Here is a 24,048-nt window from a genome sequence, read left to right as displayed (position 1 = left end):
TTTATGATCTATCTGATGGTTTAGGAACAAATAAAGTGTCTCTGGAACGTTTTGGGGACGCCTTGATATTTTCACTTTTACCTAAGTATTTTCTCTACCAATAACGCCCGCATAAAAAAACAGTTCTATATTGGAACAGCTCATCTACGCCCTTACTAATCCATATACAACAGAACATCCGCTACTGACTCTCAAGTGAAATGTGAATCCATTTCGGATAATCTCTTAAATTCAGATATTGAGATATTACATGGTGTCAACGCTTCATTCTCTTTCTTGACAGGAGTATTATAGTAAATACTCAAATGTTTATATAAATAAAGTGCTCTCCGACTACATAGTATATCTTCTTCTTGTTTAGTAACACCTTGGAATCGTTCTAGTATCGTGTTGATCAACTTCATATAATCCTCCTTCGCGAGTGACTCCCGGATAATATTCAACTTTTCCCACAGATCACACTGGCTCGTTATCTATGAGAATTTGCTCCTCAGACGTCTCTCTAGTTCATCCCATAAATACTCTGTGGAGTTAAGGTCTTAGTGATGGTGAAGGCCAATCGAAGACTTGAATCGGTTATTTTCGAACCACCGATCAATGCATTTGACTTTGCTTGGGATCATTATAGTGTTGGAATAATATCTCTTGCTTGCTGAGATAATACCACTGGAGCGCAATCGTTAACTTGCCGTCGAGGATTCGTGAAGTTGACATTTTTATAATGCAATATACCAGTTCAATGCCGTCGGATGCCATACAACCCTATTTCATAATGCATCCTTCACCGTGCTAGATCGCTGGCCGTGGATATGGAATATGTACCAGATGAACAATATCAAAAGAGATATGGAGCTAAAGTAGGTGTAGTATTTTCATAATAAAATTATTGTAAATATATGAAGATCTTGGATTATTATTAAATAATATAAGTTATATGTTATGTTATATACAATCTTCAAGTTCTATATAAACCATTCGTAAAAAAGCGATGGAGATCAATTGATGTGAACGAATAAAGAGAAAAATCAGGGTTTTAGGCGCTAGGAAGCAAGCAAAAGTTAAAACTCGGCTCCAATAGGTACATCGTTGCACCCTCTTAAAAGCGCTATTGCAGCAATCAATATGGACAGCATAGCCATCCCAGTTGTGATAAATGCTGGCCCAGTCGTAGCAGTTATATTTGGATAAATTGCATTTAAATTGTCTCTCTCGTTAATATACTCCAGCGCACCTAGAGCCAGCGCTAGTACGCAACCGCAAAGCCCCAATATGGCTGTGAATCCGCGCAAATGAAAGCGATCTGAAAAACCCAAAATACGCAAAAAAAGAAGAGTAAGGGTGGCGATAACTCCGATAAGAGCTATGATGTGAGCCGCAAAGACGCCAGAATCATAAGATGAGCTAGTATTTTCACTGGTAGTAACATTGCGAGGATTGCGGAAAAGCTCCGGTACAGTCCCGTTTAGAATCCCTGGCACATCTGTAAAAAAAAATAATGAGTTGCAACATCTCAAATACAAAAAATTAGGATGTCCAGAGGCCTACCTAGAGGATAAAAACCCATATAAATGCTCTGTTCACAACGAATTGTCTCATTCACCCGCAGGCAGTATCCCAGTGGGCCAAATGTTGCAAGGGTATTTAGCCCTTCCACTTTCAGGTAGTATACACCTGTAATTCCAGGACGGATACTTGAAAGGACCCCGATTAAAAGCAGTGTAAGCGCAATCAGTGCGCATACTAGGCCGATTTGATCTTTTCGAGTAGGACGGCGTGGTCTTGGTTGCGTTATATAACGAAGCTTCATGGTTTAGAAATTCTAACAACTTAGGATTTAAATGAGAAGTGAAAACAAGGGAAAACAGACACAACAGTGAGGAAATGGGCTAAAATTGAAATAGCTGAGAAATAAGAATTGCTGGGATTACATTTGTTTTAAACGATGTTGTGTGGTTAAAGAAAACACTAACGGTAAAAGTGTAACTGTGAGGTATGAAAATGAATTCCGCATTGGCCTACAGAAAATAAAAAATATAAATAAGCCACATTAATCAATTTGATAGATGGTAGGGTACTTTGTTACCATTAAAACTTAAACATGTTACCGAGAATTGCTTCACGTAGACCTGGGGTTTTACGAGATTTCTCGCGGTCCCTGTTAGACATTGTTTACTCATGCCAACGCCAGTATTCTAGTGAATCAAATTTGTTAAAAAGTATCTATTCGATCTATTTTTTCCACTCTATTATGCCTGACAATTCCCAACAATTTTAGAATTGAATTTGACATACCCAAAACGCACACATAATTGTGGTGAATTAAGAGCAACCAATGTAGGTGACCATGTAGTGTTGTGTGGGTGGTCACAAAAACCCAGGTAGGTTACTTTATTATTACAGTAAAATTCAATTCAATGTAGTAAACCTGTCGAGGTCAGAAAATTATCACAGAATCTCATATTCCTTCCCTTGCGCGATTCTTTCGGAACAACTCAACTTGTATGTCGTACAGAGAACTCTTTAAAAGACGAGTTACTCATGGTGTCCCCAGAGAGTGTGGTATGCGCTGAAGGGATTGTGAAACGACGTGCAATTGAAGCTGTTCGAACGGTGAGTATGCCTAAAATATTATTATTAAGAGGAGTCTCCTTGAGTAAATGGATGTATCGTTCGAGCAGGATATACCCACAGGAGAGATAGAAATTGAACTACAATCACTACGATGTCTGAACCCTGCGGATGCATTACCATTTCTCCCAACGGACACTAAGCTGGTACATATAGCAATAGAAAAATGATTTCTAGAGTATATTTAACACTCTTCAATAGCCATCAGAAGAGGTGCGACTTAGACACAGAGTTGTTGATATACGTAGAGATGTTTTGCAGAAAAACTTACGGAAGCGCTCTCATGCTTCATGGGTCATCCGGGACTTTTTAATGAGTGAGGGTAGGATGCAATCAAAACAATGCCAAGGATATTTGAATATAGGATTTTTATGTCTCTGGTGTTAGGTTTTGTTGAAGTGGAAACTCCAATTCTTTTTAAAACTACTCCTGAAGGTGCACGTGAATTTCTTGTCCCGACACGATCGGTCGGCCAGTTCTACGCCCTTAACCAAAGCCCTCAGCAATATAAACAGATGCTCATGGCTGCCGGGGTGGATCGCTATTTTCAAATAGCCCGTTGTTTTCGTGATGAGGATTTACGCGCAGATAGGCAGCCCGAATTTACGCAAGTGGATATGGAGCTTGCTTTCAGCACCGCAGAGGAGATCCAAACTGTCGTGGAGAAACTTGTCACGAAAGTATGGCAGGAAGTATCTGGCACGAGGCTAGAGACGCCATTTGTAAGAATGAGTTATGACGAGGCAATGAGGCGATACGGCTCGGATAAACCCGATTTACGATTTGGGATGGAAATTCATGATATAACCCAATTTCTTCCAAGGACCGCTACGTTCAATGGAGTAGCAGAGGCGTTTGTGATCAAGGGTGGAGCCTCGCTCACCGGTTCAGAAATTCGACAATTACAGTCAGGGCAAGCTGGAGCAGAAGAAGCAAAGATCAGCGCGATAAAAGTCAATGGGAGCGACCTCTTGGGTTGGTGCTCGAAATCTTCAATTTTACGGAGTTTAGATCGTGCCGTCGTAGATGATTTGACACAGGCACTAGGTGTAGAGGTCGGAGATATCGTTGTGGTTGGTCAACGGAAGGCATTTTTATCGGTAGGTCTATCTAAGTCTTGGAGGTCTAAGTGTATTGTATGTGGCTCTTTTGACAATGTTCTAATCCTAGGGAGGGTTCACTTCCATGGGTAGAGCGCGTCTCCAGGCTGCTGAGATCTTGCATCGTAAAGGCCTTCTCGAATTAAATGGCAATCGTTTCCTTTGGGTGATTGATTTCCCACTTTTTACTCCGAATGAGTCGGGAGACGGATTTATTTCGACGCATCATCCTTTTACCGCCCCTCTACCCGAAGATATTGGGCTACTCGCAACCAATCCCGCCCAGTGCCGAAGTCAACATTACGATTTGGTACTTAATGGCGTAGAGATTGCTGGTGGATCAGTCCGCATTCACTCAGCCGAGCTACAGGAATTTGTGTTTGAGAACGTGCTCAAGGTAAATACCTTAATGAGTCTCTGCTGTGGCTCAGTCCATCAACCATCCTTGCTCTGCTCTTATTTTCACATAGATATTTAAAGAGGACCAAGCACGCTTTCGTCATCTCCTCGATGCACTTCGCTCTGGCTGCCCCCCTCATGGCGGAATAGCACTTGGTTTTGACCGCGTGATGTCTATTCTATGCGGAACACAGTCTATAAGAGATGTAATCGCTTTCCCGAAGGTTGCTTCTGGTGCCGATCTCGTGGTTGGAAGCCCTTCGCAGCCTTCCAAGCAGCAATTGAGAGATTACGGGATTCAAATACTAGAATAGAGCTGCGCTTTAGATATCAAATAGAGGCTTATTTTTATTCCCTCCTCCTCTGATATGCTTGGAGAAATATAGAATGGGGAAGCATTTGGCGATAAGCTTTTTAATATTGTCACCTCACACCAATCTTTGTGTAATAATATGGCTAAATACGATGAGCGTATATCAAAGGATAAATTCATTGGAAGAAAGTCTCTTGGCTTGTCCAGATGATTGATACTGCTGGATGTTTATCTTATAGAAATCTATTTTCGCTACTATGCACCTGGGTTAATTGTGGTAGAATGATTATCTACGATTGTGTTGTTGATTGTTTTCTAATTCCGACCAAACTAGCAGTCCTCACTGTCCAATCATCTTTAGAGTTGGTTGGATTTAGGGATATAAAAACCCCAAACCGTAAACAAATCGAGGAGCTTTTTGTAGGAAACCAAGAGGAGGATAATACTAGAATATTCTCATTGACATCCAATTTCCTTTAAATTTTCGTCTCCTCCCAAAGTCAAACTGCCACTAACGACGCCCTAATAATATGTCTGACATCGTAAAGACCGCGGAGCCCGCTCCTATCCCTCCTACCTCGGCAGCGGTTGTACTCCCGAACGCCGGGAACGTGAAGAACAATAATAGTGTTCAGTCACCACGCTATCCGTGCCCACCAGTGACTGCGCCGCCGCTCTCCAGCGGCGCGTCACAGGAGCCAGTCATTGCGACACTTGTTCTCAAGGATGGCTCGTCGTATCAGGGTATCTCTTTCGGTGCAGAAACAAAAAGTGTGGCGGGCGAGTGCGTCTTTCAGACGGGAATGGTTGGCTATCCGGAGTCGCTGACGGATCCCTCCTACCGCGGGCAGCTGCTTGTGCTCACCTTTCCTCTTGTAGGAAACTATGGTGTGCCCTCGCGGGAGGCATTAGATGAATTACTCAAGGATGTTCCTAAATATTTCGAGTCACGCGAGATCCATGTTGCAGGGTTGATCGTTGGCCAATATTCGCAGGATTATTCTCACTATCTTGCAACCTCATCTCTTTCCCAATGGCTAAAAGAGAATAATGTCCCAGCGATCTATGGCATTGACACCCGTGCTCTCACGAAAAAAATTCGCACTCAAGGTGTCATGCTCGGGAAGATTCTCTTCCCAAAGAGTATCGTGACTACACCCAGTGTTCTTGGTCTGGATGCTTCCTCTGTCAATGGCGATGCATCCCAGGATTGGTTGAAGGACTACCAGGACACAGAATGGGTCGATCCTAATGATCGCAACTTGGTCGCTGAGGTATCGACGAAAGAGCCACACCTCTACACGCCTGACCCTGCTAAAGCGTTGAAGGATCAAAATGGGAAGACGTTGCGTATTTTGGCTGTGGATGTTGGCATGGTGAGCGGATCAAATTTCTGTTCGACTTGCTCATTCCTCCTCCTAACCTTTCAAATTGGTTTTGTTTAATCGATAGAAAAACAATCAAATTCGCTGCTTCGTCAACCGTGGGGTTGAGCTCAAGGTGGTTCCATGGGATTATGATTTCCTAAAAGAAACCGATTATGATGGTTTGTTCATCAGCAACGGACCGGGTGATCCAACTATGGTGCCAGATACCATTGAGCGTGTCAGAATTTTAATGAAGCAGGAGAAACTACCTATCTTTGGGTGAGGCTTTTGTTGTCTTTTTGGGAAATGCACGTGTTGGTTTTACTAACCGCCGTTATTCGATCTAATGCAGTATTTGTTTGGGGCATCAATTAATGTCGCTTGCTGCTGGAGCAAAAACTCTGAAGATGAAATATGGTAATCGTGGCCACAATATCCCATGCACGGATATGATTTCAGGCCGCTGCCATATCACCTCCCAAAATCACGGTTATGCTGTCGATGCTTCTTCGCTGCCCGAAGATTTCCAGGAGCTTTTTGTTAATGCCAATGACGGTTCTAACGAGGGTATTATCCATCGCCAACTTCCTTATTTCTCTGTTCAATTCCACCCCGAATCGACCCCGGGACCATTGGACACCGAATATTTGTTTGATGTCTTTATCCAAGCCGTCCAAGAGAGTAAACTTGCTGGCAAGCTTGTACCACTTGTAATGCCTGGTGGAACCAAGGAAGAGAATGCCCTCAAGGCGCCACGTGTTAGCGTGAAGAAGGTTTTGGTGTTGGGTAGTGGAGGTCTTAGCATTGGCCAGGCCGGCGAGTTCGACTACTCGGGATCTCAAGTAGATATGTTTGCATAAACAAGTGGTGATCTATTTTTTTAATTTTTCTTTTATTTTGTAGGCCATCAAAGCTCTTAAGGAGGAAGGAATTTATACCGTTTTGATCAATCCCAACATCGCTACCATTCAAACCTCAAAAGGTCTGGCCGATAAAGTCTACTTTTTGCCAGTGACACCCGATTCAGTGCGCAAAGTTATTAAGCACGAGAAGCCCGATGGAATTTACGTCACCTTCGGAGGGCAAACAGCTCTGAACGTTGGAATCAAGCTCAAAGATGAGTTTGAAGCGCTTGGCGTGAAAGTCCTTGGTACACCGATTGACACTATCATTGCGACTGAAGATCGGGAGATATTTGCACAAAAACTTTCCGAAATCAACGAAAAATGTGCACAGTCCGCTTCTGCATGCACGTTGAGCGAGGCGATCGATGCAGGCAATAAAATCGGCTATCCTGTCATCGTTCGTGCCGCCTACGCCCTTGGTGGACTTGGCTCCGGTTTTGCCGAGAATGAAGCGCAGCTTGTGGAGCTGTGCAACAAGGCTTTTGCCGCCAGTCCTCAGGTCCTTATCGAGCGTAGCATGAAGGGCTGGAAGGAGATCGAGTATGAAGTAGTCCGTGACTGCCGCGATAACTGTATCACGGTTTGTAATATGGAGAATTTCGACCCTCTTGGTATCCACACCGGCGATTCGATTGTGGTGGCCCCCAGTCAAACTCTTTCCGATGAGGATTATATGATGTTGCGCCGCACTGCCATCAATGTGATCCGTCACCTTGGTGTGGTGGGTGAGTGCAACATTCAGTATGCGCTTAATCCATTTTCGAAGGAGTACTGCATTATCGAGGTCAATGCCCGTTTGTCCCGCAGTTCGGCCCTAGCATCCAAGGCCACAGGTTATCCGCTCGCTTTCGTCGCGGCCAAACTTGGTCTCGGTATCCCTCTGAACGAAATCAAGAACAATGTAACCAAGGTTACATGCGCGTGTTTTGAGCCAAGCTTGGACTACGTTGTCGTGAAGATTCCGCGCTGGGATCTCAAAAAGTTTACGCGTGTGAGCAAAAGCCTTAGCTCATCTATGAAGTCGGTTGGAGAAGTCATGGCCATCGGACGTACCTTCGAAGAAACTATTCAAAAAGCGATCCGGGCTGTTGACTACTCCTTCTTCGGTTTTAACAAGAACGACTATGTCAGTGATATCGATAACGAGCTTGTGGACCCCTCCGACCAGCGATTGTTCGCCATTGCAAATGCTTTCCATTCCGGCTATACCGTAGATCGTGTCTGGGAACTCACCAAGATCGACAAGTGGTTCTTGAACAAGCTCAAGTACATTGTTGAACTTGAGAAGACCTTGAACAAATATTCCCACTCGTCAGTGCCCTCATCGCTGCTATTGAATGCCAAACAAATGGGATTCTCTGACAGGCAAATTGCCAAGTGCATTGGAAGCAACGAACTTGCGGTTCGTCGCATGCGTCAGGAAGCGGGAGTGTTGCCTTTCGTGAAACAGATCGACACAGTTGCTGCTGAATTCCCCGCCTTTACAAACTACCTCTACATGACTTACAATGCGGTTGAGCACGATGTCGAATTCAAGGATAACGGTGTCATGGTGCTAGGCTCAGGTGTTTATCGTATTGGATCATCTGTTGAATTCGATTGGTGTGCTGTACGAGCGATTAGAACCCTTCGTGATCGTGGAATCAAAACAGTAATGGTTAACTATAATCCTGAGACCGTTAGTACCGATTACGACGAAGCAGACCGACTCTATTTTGAAAATATCAACGTCGAGCGTGTCATGGATATCTATGAGATCGAACGGTCAAGTGGAGTGATCATGTCGATGGGTGGACAAACTCCAAACAACATAGCGCTCCCCTTGCATCGTCAGAGTGTGAAGATTCTTGGTACTTCCCCTGAAATGATCGACACCGCGGAGAATCGATACAAGTTTTCGCGTATGTGTGACACTATCGGGGTTGACCAACCACATTGGAAAGAGTTGACGAGCTTCGATGAGGCGCACTCATTTTGTGAGAAGGTCGGATACCCTGTCCTAGTTCGCCCATCCTATGTCCTCTCTGGTGCAGCAATGAACGTTGTATTCTCGCGTGATGATCTTACGAATTACTTGCAACAGGCAACTGCTGTCTCTCGTGAGCACCCGGTCGTTATCTCTAAGTTTATCGAGGAGGCTAAAGAGATTGAAATGGACGCTGTGGCTCTCGAAGGGAAGTTGATTATGCACGTCATCTCTGAGCATGTTGAAAATGCGGGAGTTCACTCTGGGGACGCAACTCTTGTGCTTCCTCCTCAAGATCTTGACCCAATTACGGTGCGACGCATTGAGGAAGCAACAGCAAAAATTGCCGAGGCGCTGAGTGTAACTGGACCATTCAATATTCAGTTTATCGCCAAGAATAATGAGATTAAAGTGATCGAGTGCAACTTACGTGCTGCTCGCTCCTTCCCATTCGTATCTAAGGTATCGGGGGTTGACTTGATTGAAATCGCAACCAACGCGATGCTTGGGTTCCCTATCACTCCCTATCCACCCACCAATCTGACCAAGGATTGTGTTGGTATCAAGGTTCCTCAGTTCTCCTTCAGTCGATTAAGCGGTGCAGATCCCGTCCTGGGTGTAGAAATGGCTTCGACCGGTGAAGTCGCCTGCTTCGGAAAGGACAAGTATGAGGCCTATATCAAGGCCCTTATTGCCACTGGATTCCAGATGCCCAAGAAGAACATTCTGCTCTCAATTGGATCTTTTAAAGAGAAGCTGGAATTCTTACCATCTGTTCGCAGACTGCATGAGATGGGATACAATCTTTTCGCCACTGCTGGAACTGCTGATTTCATTCAAGAACACGGCATCCCCGTTAAATATCTGGAAGCACTTGATGATAAATTATCCAACGATCAGAAGTCGGAGTATTCTCTCACTCAGCATTTGGCCAACAATCTCATCGATCTATACATCAATCTGCCATCCAAAAACCGTTACCGCCGCCCTGCCAGTTACATGAGTAAAGGATACCGAACACGTCGTATGGCCGTAGACTTCTCGATCCCTCTAATTACCAATGTCAAGTGCGCTAAGTTATTCGTAGAGGCCCTGGCGCGTCACCACGATTATGAAATTAGCTCAGTTGATTATCAAACGAGCCACCGAACAGTGATCCTGGATGGTGGCCTTGTGAATGTGTGCGCGTTCCTCCCGAACCTGGCTGTTGCCGAATCCAAGGATGTGGAAGAAGTTACCAAGGCTTCACTTGCAGGTGGTTTCACTCTTGTCAATGCCATGCCTATCGGCATCACTGAATCACTCCAGGACAACCGTACCATGGCTATTGCACATACAAACTGCCGTGGAAAGGCGCATTGCGACTTTGCTTTGGGAATCGCTGCTACCTCGGAAAATGCCTCACGATTGAACATGGTCGTTTCAGACGCATCTTCCCTGTTTGTATCATTTGATCGACTGAGCCCTAATGCCAACAGAGTCTCCACTCTTGACGCCCATTTCACTGCATGGCCTGCGATGGGCCCGATTGTGTCGGATGCCAAGGGCACAGATTTGGCCTCGATCCTTTTGCTTGCTAGTCTGCACAACAGAGCTGTGCACATCACTCAAGTGTCAAGCAAGGATGACATAGGGCTTGTTGCAATGAGCAAGAACAAGGGATTGCAAGTTACCTGCGATGTTTCGGTTTATTCCCTATTCCTCTCGACACGCGACTACCCTGAAAGCAAATGCTTGCCCACTGAGGCAGACAGAATTGCCCTTTGGGAGAATCTCGAGATCATCGACTGTTTCTCGGTTGGAACGCTGCCATGGAAACTTTCAGAGGAACTTGGCAAGCCGCTCTCATCCTCAGTTGGCATCCAAGAGGTCCTGCCTTTATTGCTTGATGCTCATGTGCGAGGTCTTTTGACTCTGGACGATATCAGCACCCGCCTCTACGACAACCCTCGTCGCATTTTCAACTTACCGGAACAGGAGGGTACATACGTTGAGTTGGAGGTTGATCGTTGCCATGTATTCTCGGGTAAAGTCTGGTCACCATTCGCAGGAAAACCACTCCGGGGCTCGGTGCATCGAGTCGTGTTTGGTGGAAAGACTGTTTACCTCGATGGCTCCTCGTTCTCTCAGGGCATTGAGGGACGCAATGTGTCTAACTTTGCCCGAGTCCATGCGAAACCCACAAAGGAATCGCCCATTCCCCAATCTCCTACGCGTACGCAAGCTCCTACTGCTATGGCTGCCGTTCAGAACAAATCCCCTCTCTCTGCTGCGAAGCGTGGCAGTCTTGACGGCGGGCTTCCTCCAATGATGATGGCGCCACAGTCAAGGGCAAACGAACCATTTGCTCCCACTTCAACCCCAGTCACTTCTCTTGCTGCCCTCCGCGCTCCACCACACACTATTGTGCAGAACCTTGGCAACGTGATCGCAAACTCCCCCTTCCTGCGCAAGCACATTCTTTCGGTACGTCAGTTTACACGTGATGACCTGCACATTCTTTTCGGGCTGGCCCACGAAATGCGTACCCTTGTTGAGAGGTATGGAAGTATCAATCTTCTGCAAGGACGCGTGATGTGTTCGCTCTTCTATGAGCCTTCCACACGTACTTCATCGTCTTTCGAGGCAGCGATGTATCGCCTTGGAGGTCAAGTGGTCTCTGTAACTGCAGACGGCTCATCGGTGCAAAAGGGCGAATCTCTTCCTGACACAGTGCGTACATTGGGATGCTACGGAGATATGATCGTTCTCAGACATCCTCAGCCTGGAAGCGCCCAGCTGGCCGCCAAATACTCGCGCATTCCTGTCATCAATGGTGGTGACGGTGTAGGTGAGCACCCAACCCAGGCATTCCTCGATGTGTATACTATTCGTGAAGAGTTGGGTACTGTCAACGGGCTCAATATCACACTTGTGGGTGACCTCAAGAACGGTCGCACGGTGCATAGCCTGGTACGCGTGCTTAGCCAGTATCATGTTACGCTTAACTACGTGAGTCCCGACACGCTGCGTATGCCTGAGGAGATCCAACAGGAGGTACGCAAGGCTGGAGTAACTCAAAATGAATACACCACTCTGGATGAGGTCATTGGCACCACCGACGTTCTCTACGTAACCCGGGTTCAAAAGGAGAGATTTGCAAGCGAGGAAGAATACAATCGTGTTAGGGACGCCTATATCATCAATAATGATACGCTTGCTAAGGCAAAGACCCAGATGATAGTCATGCATCCATTGCCACGTGTCAACGAAATCGATGCAGAAGTGGATTTCGATCAAAGGGCAGCCTACTTCCGCCAGATGCGCTATGGCTTGCACTTGAGAATGAGTTTGCTGGCACTTGTTATGGGCAGGATGGCATAACTACTATGAAATAGATAGATATTTATTTTACACTCTAAGGCTTATGTATAGGAAAAGGGGGGATTTTCAATCTTGCCCCCCACAAAAAAAAAATTATGAAGATTTGAAATTCAATCTTTGTTGTTTTTCTGTTAATATTATATGGATTGAATATGAATAAATAGAACATAATAGTCCTGCAAGTTTCCTTAGAGTTAAATGATTTTAGAGACAACTTAAGGCAATTGTATTCCAATGGCTGGAGCACTTGTACAATTCCAACTGCTGCAACTATTAGTGCTAGTTTGAAGCGATAAGTGCACAAATATAACTTTAGAGTTGTGTATTTGAGAAAAATATATGTCGCGAGCTCTTATTATACTCACGTATTAAATATTGGAAAATAAAAGAATTTTTTTCAATTGGAAAAAAGATTCAGATTAAAGAGCAACTAATCATCAATAGAAACCTAATATTAGCTACCTTTTTCATTAATATATTTCAGATCCATAAGGTAGATAAAAGAAATATAATATCGAACACAGGGAAGCTTTTTATATACCCCCCCATACATGCTAAAAAAAATTTTTCCGTTTCAATAACATAGCTATCGAGACTGTTGCCACCAATACCGAAAGCAGACTCCACTTAACAATTCGTTTCCTTCGCTCTACTGGCTTGGAGAAAATGTTTTCAAATTCACCAGAATCATTTTTTGTAGGAAATGGACTACTAGGAATGTCCACACCAAGAAATTTGCAGAGCGGTTCCCACCCTTCCTTGACCTATATATAATTACTCAAAGAGTTGAGTTACCGAATTATCTTCCTATACTTATGAGATATCTATACATTGAAGATTAAAAGCTTTTCTGTCGGAACGACACGCTTCACTTCTTCACAGTGACGCTCATATACAGCAATGAGATAATTTTTATCTCTAAGCCGTCCATCAAACACGCATTTATCGAAATATCTTGTATAAATCCACCTCTCATAGCCTTCTGACAGCAAGAAAAGTATCTGTTCTATGATGGAATCGTAACGAGGAAGTAGTATCGAAATGGTTTTCAGCATGCTCTCGCTCCTAAGATATTAGAGAGCATCAAGCCAGTGTAGCCTGAAGTATAAGAAAACTGGGTCAACTACCATTTCTCACTGCTATCTCGAACGGTTAACACTATTTTTGCTTCTGGATACTTTATCATTAGTTGCTGATAAAAAGCCGCTGAAGGCCAGTCGACTGTGGAAGAGTATTCATCAAAAACTTGGTCCCAATCTACCTTCTTCCCCTTGAACGCATTAACAAACACATCGTAATGAGATCGTTTAACCCGCATTCTATGGTAACACGGACCAAAGCCAAGCTCCTCCAAAGCTGACATTAGGGACAAAGTGCCCGTCCTTCCAAGCCTATATAAAGAATCTTATTTTGTCGCCAATATTTTATCGTTGAATGTAATGAAATGAATATACCCTGCACCGATGACTTGTAGTGGAGCCATTTTAATATGAATATTTTAGAATGAAAGCGCAACAATCGGCAAAATAATGTAAACTTGAGACTTTTTCTATTTCGAGACCGAATTTTGGGTTTTTAAGCGTCTCCACGAAGTCACGCGTTTTAATTAACCGAAATTTCTTTGGCACCGTGCAGTCGAAATCGAAGGAAAGCATTTTTAGAGGGCAATATATGTATTTTCTGTCTTTTTGAAACTTCTTGCAGCAGGTCCTATAGTTTGAAGAAATAATACGGGTGATTTGGAAAAACAATGACATAGAAATGCAGTCTGGAGGGTTTTCAAAGCATATTAGAATATTACTAAATCTAAATTAGAGCCAGAATACTAGTGCAATAAATCTTCACGCTTGCAAATAGAAGTACGACTTAACTTGCGGCTAAAAGTAATTAAAATTCTCTTCTATTCACTCAGATGCAAAAGTGACAACGTTGGATGAAATCAAGGCTACAGGAAAATATCTTTAGATGCGCTATTCGATTCTACTCGGTTTCGGTTTGATGACTCTTAAATACGAATCCCCACTTTTTCAATACTGAGGACGCCGTTTTTAACGGAACTGCTAAATCCATTTAATTGTGCGGAGTTTGAATTCAGTCGCGTTGACGCGTTATTACATTTCGCGAATTTTTTGTTTTTTTCTTTCGAAGTGATCACTCGGGATTTTCAAGTAAAGAAACGAAATATGGATAAAATCACTGTTGGAAGCATTAGTGCGATTTACCATGAGCAGAATGACTCCCCTCTCTCACGAGATCCTGTTGTTCAGGTGGTCAATATTAAACAGATCCCAAGTAATAACCCAAACATTCCTCAGAGATATAGGTTAGTGGAATCTCGCCTATCCCTGCTTGATTATTATGAATTTGTCCTGATCTCTTAATCATTTCAGATTGATCATCTCAGATGGCCAATTCTATATGCAAGGTATATCATTATTTATGAAAATCTCTGTCGATTTTTTTTTTATTTTAATTTTCATTCTTTAGGTATGCTCGCAACTCAACTCAATGAGCATATTACAAACGGGTCTTTGGTGAAGAACTCTCTTGTACGATTGAAACGTTTTGTTTGCAATACAGTTCAGCATAGAAAGTACGCATAATATTGAAATATTGTAAACTATTGTTTGATCAATGTTCGTTTCTAGAATTGCTATCGTGCTGGAAATCGAGGTATTGACAGGGACGATGGAAAAAGTTGGATCTCCAGTGAGCATTGAGCCTACACAAACAGGCACTGGAGGCCAATCTGGTGGGCAAGCCGTGCCGCAGCAGCAACAGCAGCAACAGCAGCAACAGCAACCGCAACCTTCTACACTCTTCGGCCAGCCATCTGCATCAATATCAGCGCCGCAGCCTCAAGTGTCCAATTCATATCAACAACCAACAAGTCTTTCAAATATATCTAATCAATCGTTCGGCAATGGTGGAGGGGCCTGGAATGGAAATATGATCAAGTCAGTTCAGCTTTTCTTTTTCTGGTTTTTTTTTATGTCGAATATTTATCCTACTCTTACTACAACAGCTCCAACAATATGCCTCCTCGTTCATACGGTGAAGAACCCGCATCCATTTTTCCAATTCGTAGTCTGAACCCATATCAAAACAAGTGGAGTACTCTGTGCCTTTCATTCTGACCATTTTATTCTGATCAGTTGCTTGGATCTAGGTGGACCATCAAGGCGCGGGTTGTACAAAAATCTGCAATTAAGCAGTGGCATAACCAGCGTGGCGAAGGTAAACTCTTTAGTGTAAATCTCCTTGACGAAAGTGGCGAGATCAGAGCAACAGGATTTAATGACCAAGTGGACCAGTTATATAATATCCTGCAAGAAAATAAGGTAAAGTTCTTGGATCCACAATTAGTTCAGTGAATCATAATGTAAATTTATCACCATGTTTTATTAGGTCTATTATATCTCAAGAGCGAAGGTTCAAATGGCAAAGAAGCAATTCTCGAATGTGCAGAATGACTACGAGTTGGTTTTCGATCACGGCACAGAAGTTCGCCCAGTAAATTTCAATTTTCTTCTCTTTTTAGCAGTTAACCGAGCTCTAATTTATGAATACCCATTAGTGCGAAGATACTGCCTCAGTTCCAACGGTGCGATACAGCTTTTGCCAGATCGCCAAACTCGTGGATGTCGAAAAGGACTCTACCGTTGGTAAGAAAAGTACACCAATTTTATTTTATTGAAGTGAATTGATGTGCTCATTTTTGCTTGAAGATATCGTGGGTGTGGTCAAGGAAACATCTGACCTTACTGAAATCATCTCTAAGTCGACTCAGCGCCCCGTAAATATTTGCAATAGCCTTCTGTTTTGATTATAATATACTCAATTGAAACCATTTTATAGATTAAGAAACGCGAGCTCATGCTTGTGGATCAAAGCCTTTATCAAGTGCGCTTGACTCTCTGGGGACCTCAGGCCGAAACGTTCGATGGCTCGTCCCAACCCGTGGTTGCATTCAAGGGCCTTCGTGTAGGTGATTTTGGAGGGCGTTCGTTATCATGCATCAGTGCGAGCACATTCTCAATCAACCCCGATATCCCGGAAAGTCATAGATTGCGAGGATGGTAATGTTAGACAATTAGAGACCTCATTTAATTTTCACAATTCATGGCGAATTATCGCTCAATGTAGGTTCGATACACAAGGGAAGCATGAGACATTTAACTCGTTTACACAAGCGCCTGCCGCGGGCATGGGCGGTGGCGGAGTAACTCGAAGCGAAGAGCTGAAGACTCTAATCCAGGTTAAAGACGAGAAGCTAGGAATGGGTGAGATGGTACGTACGGGATTTTATACTTCGTTTCCTTAGACATATTAATCATATCCAGTGCAGCCGGAGTATTTCAATGCACGTGGCACCATCATCTATTTCCGTACTGAAAATATCTCCTATCCGGCATGTCCTAGCGAAGCCTGCAACAAAAAGGTTATTAATGAGGGTGGAAGTTGGCGATGCGAGAAGTGTCAGCGCTCCTACCCGGAACCCGATTACAGATACATCATGACGGTCAGCATAGCAGACCACACCAGCCAAGCATGGGTACAATGTTTCAATGATATCGGTGTCCAGCTGTTGCTGGGGAAGAAGGCCGGCGAGATGGAACTGCTGCGAGAGACGAATGAGGAGTCGTACAAGTCGACTTTCAAAAAAGCGCTGTTCCGCACTTACACTTTTCGATGCCGCGCGAAACAAGAGATGTTCAATGTGAGATTAGGCTCTAGGAGAGCAGGAAATTTGAGAAAAGTCAATTGCTGACATGTTTACACTTTTTTTGTCTGGTTTAGGACCAAACCAAGGTGCGCTACAGCGTGATGTCTGCGACTCCGATAGATTACGTGAAAGAGGGCTATGGCCTTATTGAGCAGATTGAAAAGTACAGCAAGATGTGAGGGGAGAGGAGGTGGAACACACAAGTGGAGCGAATATTTAGTATCATCAATAACATCGAAAAGAAGTAATCTGTTTCATTAGCATTTTAGTTTGAAAAAGAATAAAATATATATTTTAAGATTGACCTTAAAGAGACCAAAAAAATCACATCAGGGATGAGCGAGTAATAAAGAAATATATAGAGGAAATATTTACAGTACACAGATACACTTACAGTGCATAAAGAACAAAAAAAGGAATAAAGGTTGATCAAACATCTGCAAATTAAAAAAAGTTGGGAAGGGGGGGGGGGGAGGGTGGAGGAGGGTTAAAGCAAACTATTAGCAATACACAATCTTTCAGTTTTAGGTGTCAAGAAATTATCAGGCTGCATTGACAACAGAGCCAATGAAACCCAGAAATAGGAGAAGGAGAGGACAGGAAATAAAGAGTTTAAAAAAACTCTAAATAGAGCGTTAGGAGTCATTACTGCTTAAATTCACCCTCATTTCTATACCTTCCCTCAAAGCCGTACATTTCCACGGCGGTCAAATCAGGGTTCATGGGGACAAATCCTTCGAGGTCTACCGACGATCGCGGTGGCACTGTGGCTGAAGTCGGATGGAAGGGAGTAAACCCTTCCAACATCAATTCAGCCTGTCCATCTCGCGCTGGTGCTGGAAGACGCATACTGGGCACTGTGGTTGGTTGTAATAGAGGGGCGGCGGCAGGTGCGCTCCCACGCCGCTCTGGGAATCTTGCAACCCGCGTGTACTGCTGTTGTTGATGGCGCTCTTTAGCGTGAATTTTCGTATGTCTTCTCAAGTTGCTCTGCACTGAGAAGTGTCTGCCGCATCCCTCAACGGGACAACGGAATGGTTTCTAATGCAAGGGAAATTGAAGGGTGTTCGTAGGTCGAGTAAAACACAACAGTTAACTTACCTCTCCAGTATGTGAATATACGTGTGTTGCAAGGCTCGATGGCCGGGTAAATCGCTTTTGACAAATTCCGCATGGATAACGTTTCAAGGGCTCCCCATTTCCACTACTTCCTATATTGCCATTTTTTGCGCTTAATGTTATCATCATGTCTTGTGGAAGTTTCTTCGCAGACGAAGTTGGTGGCAGCATGCGGTTGGAAGATACAGAAGGAGTGTCAAGTAGATAAGGTGCGGAAGAAACACTATTGACGCGGCGGCGATGCTGAACTTGCTGCGGTGGCGGCGGCTGCTGTTGCTGCTGTTGGTGGGGCGGATGCTGCTGCTGTTGACGCTGACCATTAGTGAGATAAAGAGGAGTCGAAGAGGTTGTGGAGGATGATACAGAAGCGAGGACATTAGGTGAAGAGAATGCTCTTGCAAAGCGCCATGATCCATCCTCACCAGCGCCCGCATTTATTGTGCCGTGATTATTTCCGTTGCTCATGTTTTCGCCACTCAAATCCTCTAATTCTGTTGTCATTCGCAGCCAACTCTCCCCTCCATCACTCATTTCCGGATCAGCCATTATCATTGAAGAAGAATCATTTGAGTAAGTGGTTATAAATGGTAGTGAGTGTCGTCTCGTTTTCATACTCTCGAGTTCCTCCTCCAAACCAAATGAGGAATGCATGGGTGGGGGTGCAATAGGGTGCTGCGCACTGCTCGAGACTGGGACGGTGGCAGAGGGAGAGGATGAGTTGGCCGGAAGATCGAGAGCGATTGGCATGGGTGCATGGTCATAAGGGGGGAAAAGAGCAAAAGGATGCAGTGGGTGAAATTGCTCGTGATCGTGAGGGAAGGGATAGTTGGCCATTTGCACTCAGAGGTGGATCATTTATGCTAGTTTTCCCAACTAAATAATGATGAGAAGCACTATTGCATAAAACAAGAAAAAGGAAGAGAGTTGACAGCTCTGAACTCTTGAGAAAAAAAATAATTGTAAATGGAAATAGAGAGCAGGGAAAAATAGTGAACCTTGATCCTGATCATAGAACTCTTTCGGTCCAATCAGGCAATAATAACGAAAAATTTAAGACGGTTAAGAGGAAGACACTTTTTGCTGCGGGACTGGAGAAAAATCCTCGTGCTTATCGCTCTCCCATTCTTCCGCACCATATGAATACAAGATTATTTTCGATATTAAGCGAGATTCTTCTATCTTATCGCTATTTGAATTCTTATTTTGTTGTGATTCCTCCTTCCATTCTCTGCCATGCACATTGACACTCTGCAGCCTTCTACAGTGGAAAGAGGAATAAAAGAACACTGAATCTAATAATAGAAAAAATACAGGCTAGACCTTGACATGAAAATTCTTCAAATTGCTCCAATACTTCGAGAATATTTCGGAGAGACTCCGGTGTAAATAATACCCTATTTTAATGGGACGTAAAAGAGGGCTTTATGACAAATGACTTGTCAAAAAATAGTGACACTCATCTTGTTGATAACATGTTGGCATATCAATATCGAACCAGTCCCGCATTACTGTGGGAGGTGAGTTTAGGTCGCTCATTGCTTCGTGCAAGTTTGGCATTACCATTTGCATATACATTCAAACAACGAAGGGTCTCCTTTATTATAAGCTTTACAATACACAGAAGATAAATGCGAAGAAAAACGAGAAAAAATAACAAAATATGAAGGAGAATCAGCTTGGAGGATTGAAAATAATACAAAAATTTTTGGCTTCAACAATTTTGAAAATGGAAGTTTTGATTAGACTTTTATAAGGACGGAAGATGCCCCTAAAACAAAAAGGAGTGCCCTTGAAATCTAACTAAATTTAGCCTTCTTGTTTCTCTACCTTCTGTAAAAGTGCAACAAGATTCTCGAACGACTCGCTATTCACCAGGAATTTGGTCGTTTCTCCACGATCTCTTTCGTGCGCATCGGCGCAGACATGCTGGTTTACAGTGGAGGTATTAGACTCCTGTTGTTGCTGTTGTTGTTGGGAGTGTTGCTGGATGCGTGATGCTGGACGCAGTGGTGTGTTAGCGGTCGAGAGAGGAGAGGGTGGTGGACATGAAGGAGGAAGCGGAGTAGAGTGACCGGAAAGAGATGTGGGAGAAGGAAGGATACGCGGTGAAGTCGCCATTCTAGTTCAGATAAGGTTGATGATTTCGTATCGATACTATTTTGTGGGCGGTGTAAAGATATGCAAGAAAAAAGAGAGTGAGAATTAGGATGAACAATTGATTACGAGTGGTTTTGGATATAGCAGGCAGGATAAAAAAAGAGCACCAGAAAATGGTTTCGATTTTAAAAGCCATTGATTTGAATTTTTGTGACTGCCCCTCCTCTTAAACGCGTCCCATTAACTTGTGAGATCTAAATAATTCATTAACACCTCTACATGACATCATCCTTCACATCTCATTTTCCCATCTCCAGCCTGGCCCGCCGCACACCCATTATGGGTGCTGAGGATCATGTCATATTCGACATTGGTTCTTATTACATAAAATGCGGTTTTAGCGGAGAGTCACGACCACGACATATATACTCTGTGGGGGACGATGGGGTATGAATTAGTGCTTTGTTTTTGCGCAATCCTTCGGAATCTAACGCGGTGCTACTTTAGAATGAAGATCTATACGACTTAAACATGGGTATTACAACCGACATGGGTGTATTGGATGACAGAACTTCCATTATATTTCGAGATCTTTACTACAGGTAAATTGAAGATAATTCATTCGTGAAAACGGCCATTAACCTTTTTGGCTATGGAATAGATATCTACTTACAGACCCAAAGCAGCGCAAAGTTCTTATATGCGAATCGCCACTGTTGCCCATACCTGTCAAGAAAATTATTGCCAAAATACTCTTCGAGGAGATGCAAGTTCCATCAGTCTCTTTCGCGCCCACTCATCTGCTTGCACTGTTGACTACTGGACAGACCACAGGTTTGGTCATCGATTGCGGAAATTTGGAAACAACTGTGCTTCCGGTAAAAAAAACGTCAACAAAAATGATGTGAAAGATTTTTCAAGGACATACTGATGTTTCGATTGTATTCATAGATATTTTCCTCAAGACCTTTATCACCATTCGTAAGAAGTACACCCATCGCTGGCAAAGCCCTAACCATCCGCCTACACTCCCTACTCCTTGCCCATGCTCGCTTAGTACCCCCCTCACATCTCCAACGCACCCTGGCTCCACGGCTTCCCATACCCGAAGATCTTCTCACCCGAGATCTGGTCGAGGAAATCAAAACGCGCCTTCTTTTTGTGTCTCCAGTGATGATACCACCGGAAGATGACGGTGCTGAAGACGACGAAGATCTAGTTGAGAAATTTCAGAGTGCTAGCTCGGCAACGGAAGTGATGTATCCCATTCGATTGAACGGTAGTGGTGAATCCTCTGAAGGCGAGATTGGGTATATTGTGGTGCCTGGATGGATAAGAGAAAGAGCAGCGGAATGCCTGTTTGAAGGCGACGAAGACGAAGCCAGCATTCCTTGTTGTATATTAGACTGTTTATTAAAGGTAAACTGGAGAGTGGGTTTATGGCTCCGTAGGATTTGACTAACATGTGAGCCATATTTCGTCGTTTGCACACGAAATCATGGATTAGTTACCAGTCGATCTACGTCGTCCAATGATATCCTCCCTCCTTTTAATCGGAGGTACCCCTCATCTCCCAAACTTCCAGCACCGCCTACACCAGGAACTACAACGCATCCTCCTTTCCCCATCTCGACCCATTGAGCGACGGTATAAGCCATTGAGTGGACTCGTCGAATCGGTAAGCTTCTTGGAGGAACGGTTAAGTGCAAGAAATAGAGAAGGGCCAGGTCGAGTATTCATGCCGAATATAAGGGGATGGGTGGGCGGATCGCTGTTGGCATCGGTGAAGAGCCTTGGTCCCGAGATTGTAAGAGAGAAGTTTGATGGAGCTGTTCCGGACCTGTTTAGCTCTGCGGAACTGGGAAAGCCGACTCCAAGTGAAAGAACTGAGAGGACTGCAGAGAGATCCTCGGTAGGGTTAGGGTCAAGTCTAAGGACAAGAGCTGGCATATCAGTATAACCCCATATCTATTAAACTGACCAACTTTATTTTTTAAAGAGTTTTATTTTCATTTGCATCGCTTTGTCTATTCAAAATACAAAAAATAAGCATAATAAGAAGAAGGAAAAAAAAAAACTTTTCTTCCAACGAAATATAGCAGGCGAAAGAGAGGATATGATGCTAGTGGTGGTGATGGTCATGACTCAATTTAAATTTAAGTCCACCTACAGACAAAGTATGAGATAACAAGACTCAATTGCGCATGCAATATCTACTTACAGTAACCACAGGCATGGGCACCAGGTTTATCCAAATTGATGTAAACGCGGGGGTGGCCGAGAGCTCCCTCACCACCATCGCAGACTGCGATGCGGGTGTCAACATAACGAATAGGCTCAGCAGCGATGAGTTCGATAGCAGCAAGAGGAGCAGGCTAATTTAAAATTCCAAACCGAAAAGGTCCATCAGTTCTTCAGATCGTCACGAAATTCTATGGCGCAGAAAGCAAATCATATACCTGAGCAGCCATATCAATACCTTCGAATCTCGGCCCAGACATCGCCTCTGCCCGCCTTGCCTGGTTTTCGGACCAAGCCGAATCTCTGTTTGGGGCCTGTTGTTGAGTTAGTTTGGCGGGTGCAGTTGAAGTCGATTTAGTAATTTGAGTGGAATATGTGCGAGCTGTATAGTTGGAGGAGACGCGAGAGGCTCTTAAGATTTGTCGGAACATCTTGGCTATTTGTTTGTTGATTACGATGATCCTGAGCGGTAAGCGTTAAGAAGAACCCCCCTGTGTTGATTTTTTTGGGAATATGTTGCTGCGCCACTTAATGGCATCTCGAAATAATAAACCAAGAAATTTGTGAATTGGTTACTCACTCGTTCTTCATCAAATCCTCCCTAGATTATAGCCTATAACTTACTCGCCTTAAGTATAATGGATTCGGTTAAGAATTGGATTTCTGTCAAGAAGTACCAGTATGAGCTTGTCACTGTGCTCTACATGCTTGAACCATGGGAGAAGGCCATTTTTAGTTTGTATTCCCCAAATTCCATGCTGGATTTCATCTTATCTTACTAATTCCAACTCCTTTTTTATTTCTAGATTCAGTTGCCTTCCTCGGCCTCATCTTGACTATCTACACTTGCTATGCATATGCTCGCCTGCTACCCGACTATCTTGCTAGTACTTACTCGTTCTTTAATCAGCTCCTGTATTAATCCCCTCCATCATCTATACTGCGATATTGAAAAGATCTTATTTTCTCCTTGTACTTTATGAAAACAGCAGCTTTTTTACGTTGCCTCTTTTACCCTTTTTATTTGGATTTAAGTAATTAATACTAGACTAATGAGCAAACTCCATTTATATTACAGCAATAAAATTTTACAATGATAAAATGCATCATGCTTCCTCCATCTCCTCGTCGGCATCGGCTTGCTCGGCGTCATCTTCTCGAGGTAAATGCTCCTTTATTATATAAAGAATCTCCTCCACCTTTTCAGTTTCGAATCTATTCTCCATATCCTCGACAATCTAATTATAAAGGTTTATATACATAAAAGCATTCATGGTTATCGCCACTCTCTTTCAACACAAATATTCCGATATATTTACCGCATAGAATTCTACCATTCTTCGTGGGCGCTGGTTAATAATGGTGAGCTTTTCAGCCTTGGTCAGTGGATATGGCTTGAGAGCCTCGAGCAGAGAGCGTATCTGCTCGGGAGTTTGTGAGCTACAAGGCGTCTTCTCCAAATATTGTTTCGTCTACACAAATCGACCACGGATGCAATTAAAACCTTTGAGAAACAAACATACCATCCGAAATGCAATTACTCTACCTCGAATTGGATTGTTTTAAGATTTTCAGCAAACTTCAACGTGGGATTATTTGCTAGACGGGCTTGCTGTTTTGTCTCAAGATCGCGTAGGAGCGAGAGAACCTCGTAGTTGCTGAGCAGCGCGGCGTTTTCCTCGATGACCTCCATGGTTCAATGGGCTCGATTGGATAAATAACGAGGCCTAGTGTTTATGAGCACCAAATGGAATAAATGAATGGCAGTCACAATGCCCCGTCTTGAAATAATTTGACTCGTAAATTGAACTTCCATAACAAATC

The 24,048-nt window shown here is 43.7% G+C and overlaps 11 protein-coding genes across 11 annotated transcripts; 5 read left to right on the top strand and 6 right to left on the bottom strand.

Annotated features, from left to right (window-relative positions):
• Positions 1–1,058: 1,058 nt before the first annotated feature.
• On the bottom strand, positions 1,059–1,807 carry VTP21DRAFT_1892 (uncharacterized protein; the record flags this gene model as incomplete). Its single annotated transcript, XM_069392028.1, has 2 exons — positions 1,059–1,480; positions 1,546–1,807. 2 exons carry the CDS (start codon positions 1,805–1,807, stop codon positions 1,059–1,061), a joined length of 684 nt encoding a protein of 227 aa, XP_069251228.1.
• A 291-nt stretch (positions 1,808–2,098) lies between these two features.
• Positions 2,099–4,441, top strand: VTP21DRAFT_1891 (uncharacterized protein; the record flags this gene model as incomplete). The annotated part of the gene is made up of 8 exons (XM_069392027.1): positions 2,099–2,216; positions 2,276–2,378; positions 2,439–2,610; positions 2,679–2,774; positions 2,830–2,950; positions 3,016–3,728; positions 3,799–4,125; positions 4,199–4,441. The coding sequence occupies 8 exons, from the start codon at positions 2,099–2,101 to the stop codon at positions 4,439–4,441; spliced, it is 1,893 nt and encodes a 630-aa protein (XP_069251227.1).
• Positions 4,442–4,970: 529 nt separating this feature from the next.
• Positions 4,971–12,041, top strand: VTP21DRAFT_1890 (uncharacterized protein; the record flags this gene model as incomplete). The annotated part of the gene is made up of 4 exons (XM_069392026.1): positions 4,971–5,816; positions 5,893–6,086; positions 6,160–6,649; positions 6,711–12,041. The coding sequence occupies 4 exons, from the start codon at positions 4,971–4,973 to the stop codon at positions 12,039–12,041; spliced, it is 6,861 nt and encodes a 2,286-aa protein (XP_069251226.1).
• Positions 12,042–12,595: 554 nt separating this feature from the next.
• VTP21DRAFT_1889 (uncharacterized protein) lies at positions 12,596–13,524 on the bottom strand (the record flags this gene model as incomplete). The annotated part of the gene is made up of 4 exons (XM_069392024.1): positions 12,596–12,805; positions 12,872–13,106; positions 13,169–13,432; positions 13,496–13,524. 4 exons carry the CDS (start codon positions 13,522–13,524, stop codon positions 12,596–12,598), a joined length of 738 nt encoding a protein of 245 aa, XP_069251225.1.
• Positions 13,525–14,224: 700 nt separating this feature from the next.
• Positions 14,225–16,946, top strand: VTP21DRAFT_1888 (uncharacterized protein; the record flags this gene model as incomplete). The annotated part of the gene is made up of 13 exons (XM_069392023.1): positions 14,225–14,364; positions 14,432–14,466; positions 14,529–14,634; positions 14,690–14,998; positions 15,067–15,150; positions 15,211–15,382; positions 15,450–15,554; positions 15,619–15,706; positions 15,770–15,837; positions 15,900–16,120; positions 16,188–16,332; positions 16,390–16,761; positions 16,842–16,946. 13 exons carry the CDS (start codon positions 14,225–14,227, stop codon positions 16,944–16,946), a joined length of 1,950 nt encoding a protein of 649 aa, XP_069251224.1.
• Positions 16,947–17,412: 466 nt separating this feature from the next.
• Positions 17,413–18,720, bottom strand: VTP21DRAFT_1887 (uncharacterized protein; the record flags this gene model as incomplete). Its single annotated transcript, XM_069392022.1, has 2 exons — positions 17,413–17,808; positions 17,869–18,720. The coding sequence occupies 2 exons, from the start codon at positions 18,718–18,720 to the stop codon at positions 17,413–17,415; spliced, it is 1,248 nt and encodes a 415-aa protein (XP_069251223.1).
• A 972-nt stretch (positions 18,721–19,692) lies between these two features.
• On the bottom strand, positions 19,693–20,004 carry VTP21DRAFT_1886 (uncharacterized protein; the record flags this gene model as incomplete). Its single annotated transcript, XM_069392021.1, has 1 exon — positions 19,693–20,004. One exon carries the CDS (start codon positions 20,002–20,004, stop codon positions 19,693–19,695), a length of 312 nt encoding a protein of 103 aa, XP_069251222.1.
• A 258-nt stretch (positions 20,005–20,262) lies between these two features.
• On the top strand, positions 20,263–21,943 carry VTP21DRAFT_1885 (uncharacterized protein; the record flags this gene model as incomplete). Its single annotated transcript, XM_069392020.1, has 5 exons — positions 20,263–20,430; positions 20,491–20,585; positions 20,645–20,861; positions 20,935–21,402; positions 21,491–21,943. The coding sequence occupies 5 exons, from the start codon at positions 20,263–20,265 to the stop codon at positions 21,941–21,943; spliced, it is 1,401 nt and encodes a 466-aa protein (XP_069251221.1).
• Positions 21,944–22,105: 162 nt separating this feature from the next.
• On the bottom strand, positions 22,106–22,655 carry VTP21DRAFT_1884 (uncharacterized protein; the record flags this gene model as incomplete). Its single annotated transcript, XM_069392019.1, has 3 exons — positions 22,106–22,149; positions 22,205–22,358; positions 22,443–22,655. 3 exons carry the CDS (start codon positions 22,653–22,655, stop codon positions 22,106–22,108), a joined length of 411 nt encoding a protein of 136 aa, XP_069251220.1.
• A 207-nt stretch (positions 22,656–22,862) lies between these two features.
• On the top strand, positions 22,863–23,146 carry VTP21DRAFT_1883 (uncharacterized protein; the record flags this gene model as incomplete). Its single annotated transcript, XM_069392018.1, has 2 exons — positions 22,863–22,959; positions 23,031–23,146. 2 exons carry the CDS (start codon positions 22,863–22,865, stop codon positions 23,144–23,146), a joined length of 213 nt encoding a protein of 70 aa, XP_069251219.1.
• A 184-nt stretch (positions 23,147–23,330) lies between these two features.
• Positions 23,331–23,917, bottom strand: VTP21DRAFT_1882 (uncharacterized protein; the record flags this gene model as incomplete). The annotated part of the gene is made up of 3 exons (XM_069392017.1): positions 23,331–23,462; positions 23,544–23,696; positions 23,771–23,917. The coding sequence occupies 3 exons, from the start codon at positions 23,915–23,917 to the stop codon at positions 23,331–23,333; spliced, it is 432 nt and encodes a 143-aa protein (XP_069251218.1).
• Between the last annotated feature and the right edge of the window lie 131 nt (positions 23,918–24,048).

Source organism: Calcarisporiella thermophila (assembly GCF_041956535.1).
Source record: "Calcarisporiella thermophila strain CBS 279.70 unplaced genomic scaffold VTP21scaffold_12, whole genome shotgun sequence".
NCBI lineage: Eukaryota > Fungi > Calcarisporiellomycota > Calcarisporiellomycetes > Calcarisporiellales > Calcarisporiellaceae > Calcarisporiella > Calcarisporiella thermophila.
Note: the sequence above shows the minus strand (reverse complement) of the source record. Positions and strands in the feature narration are given on the sequence as shown.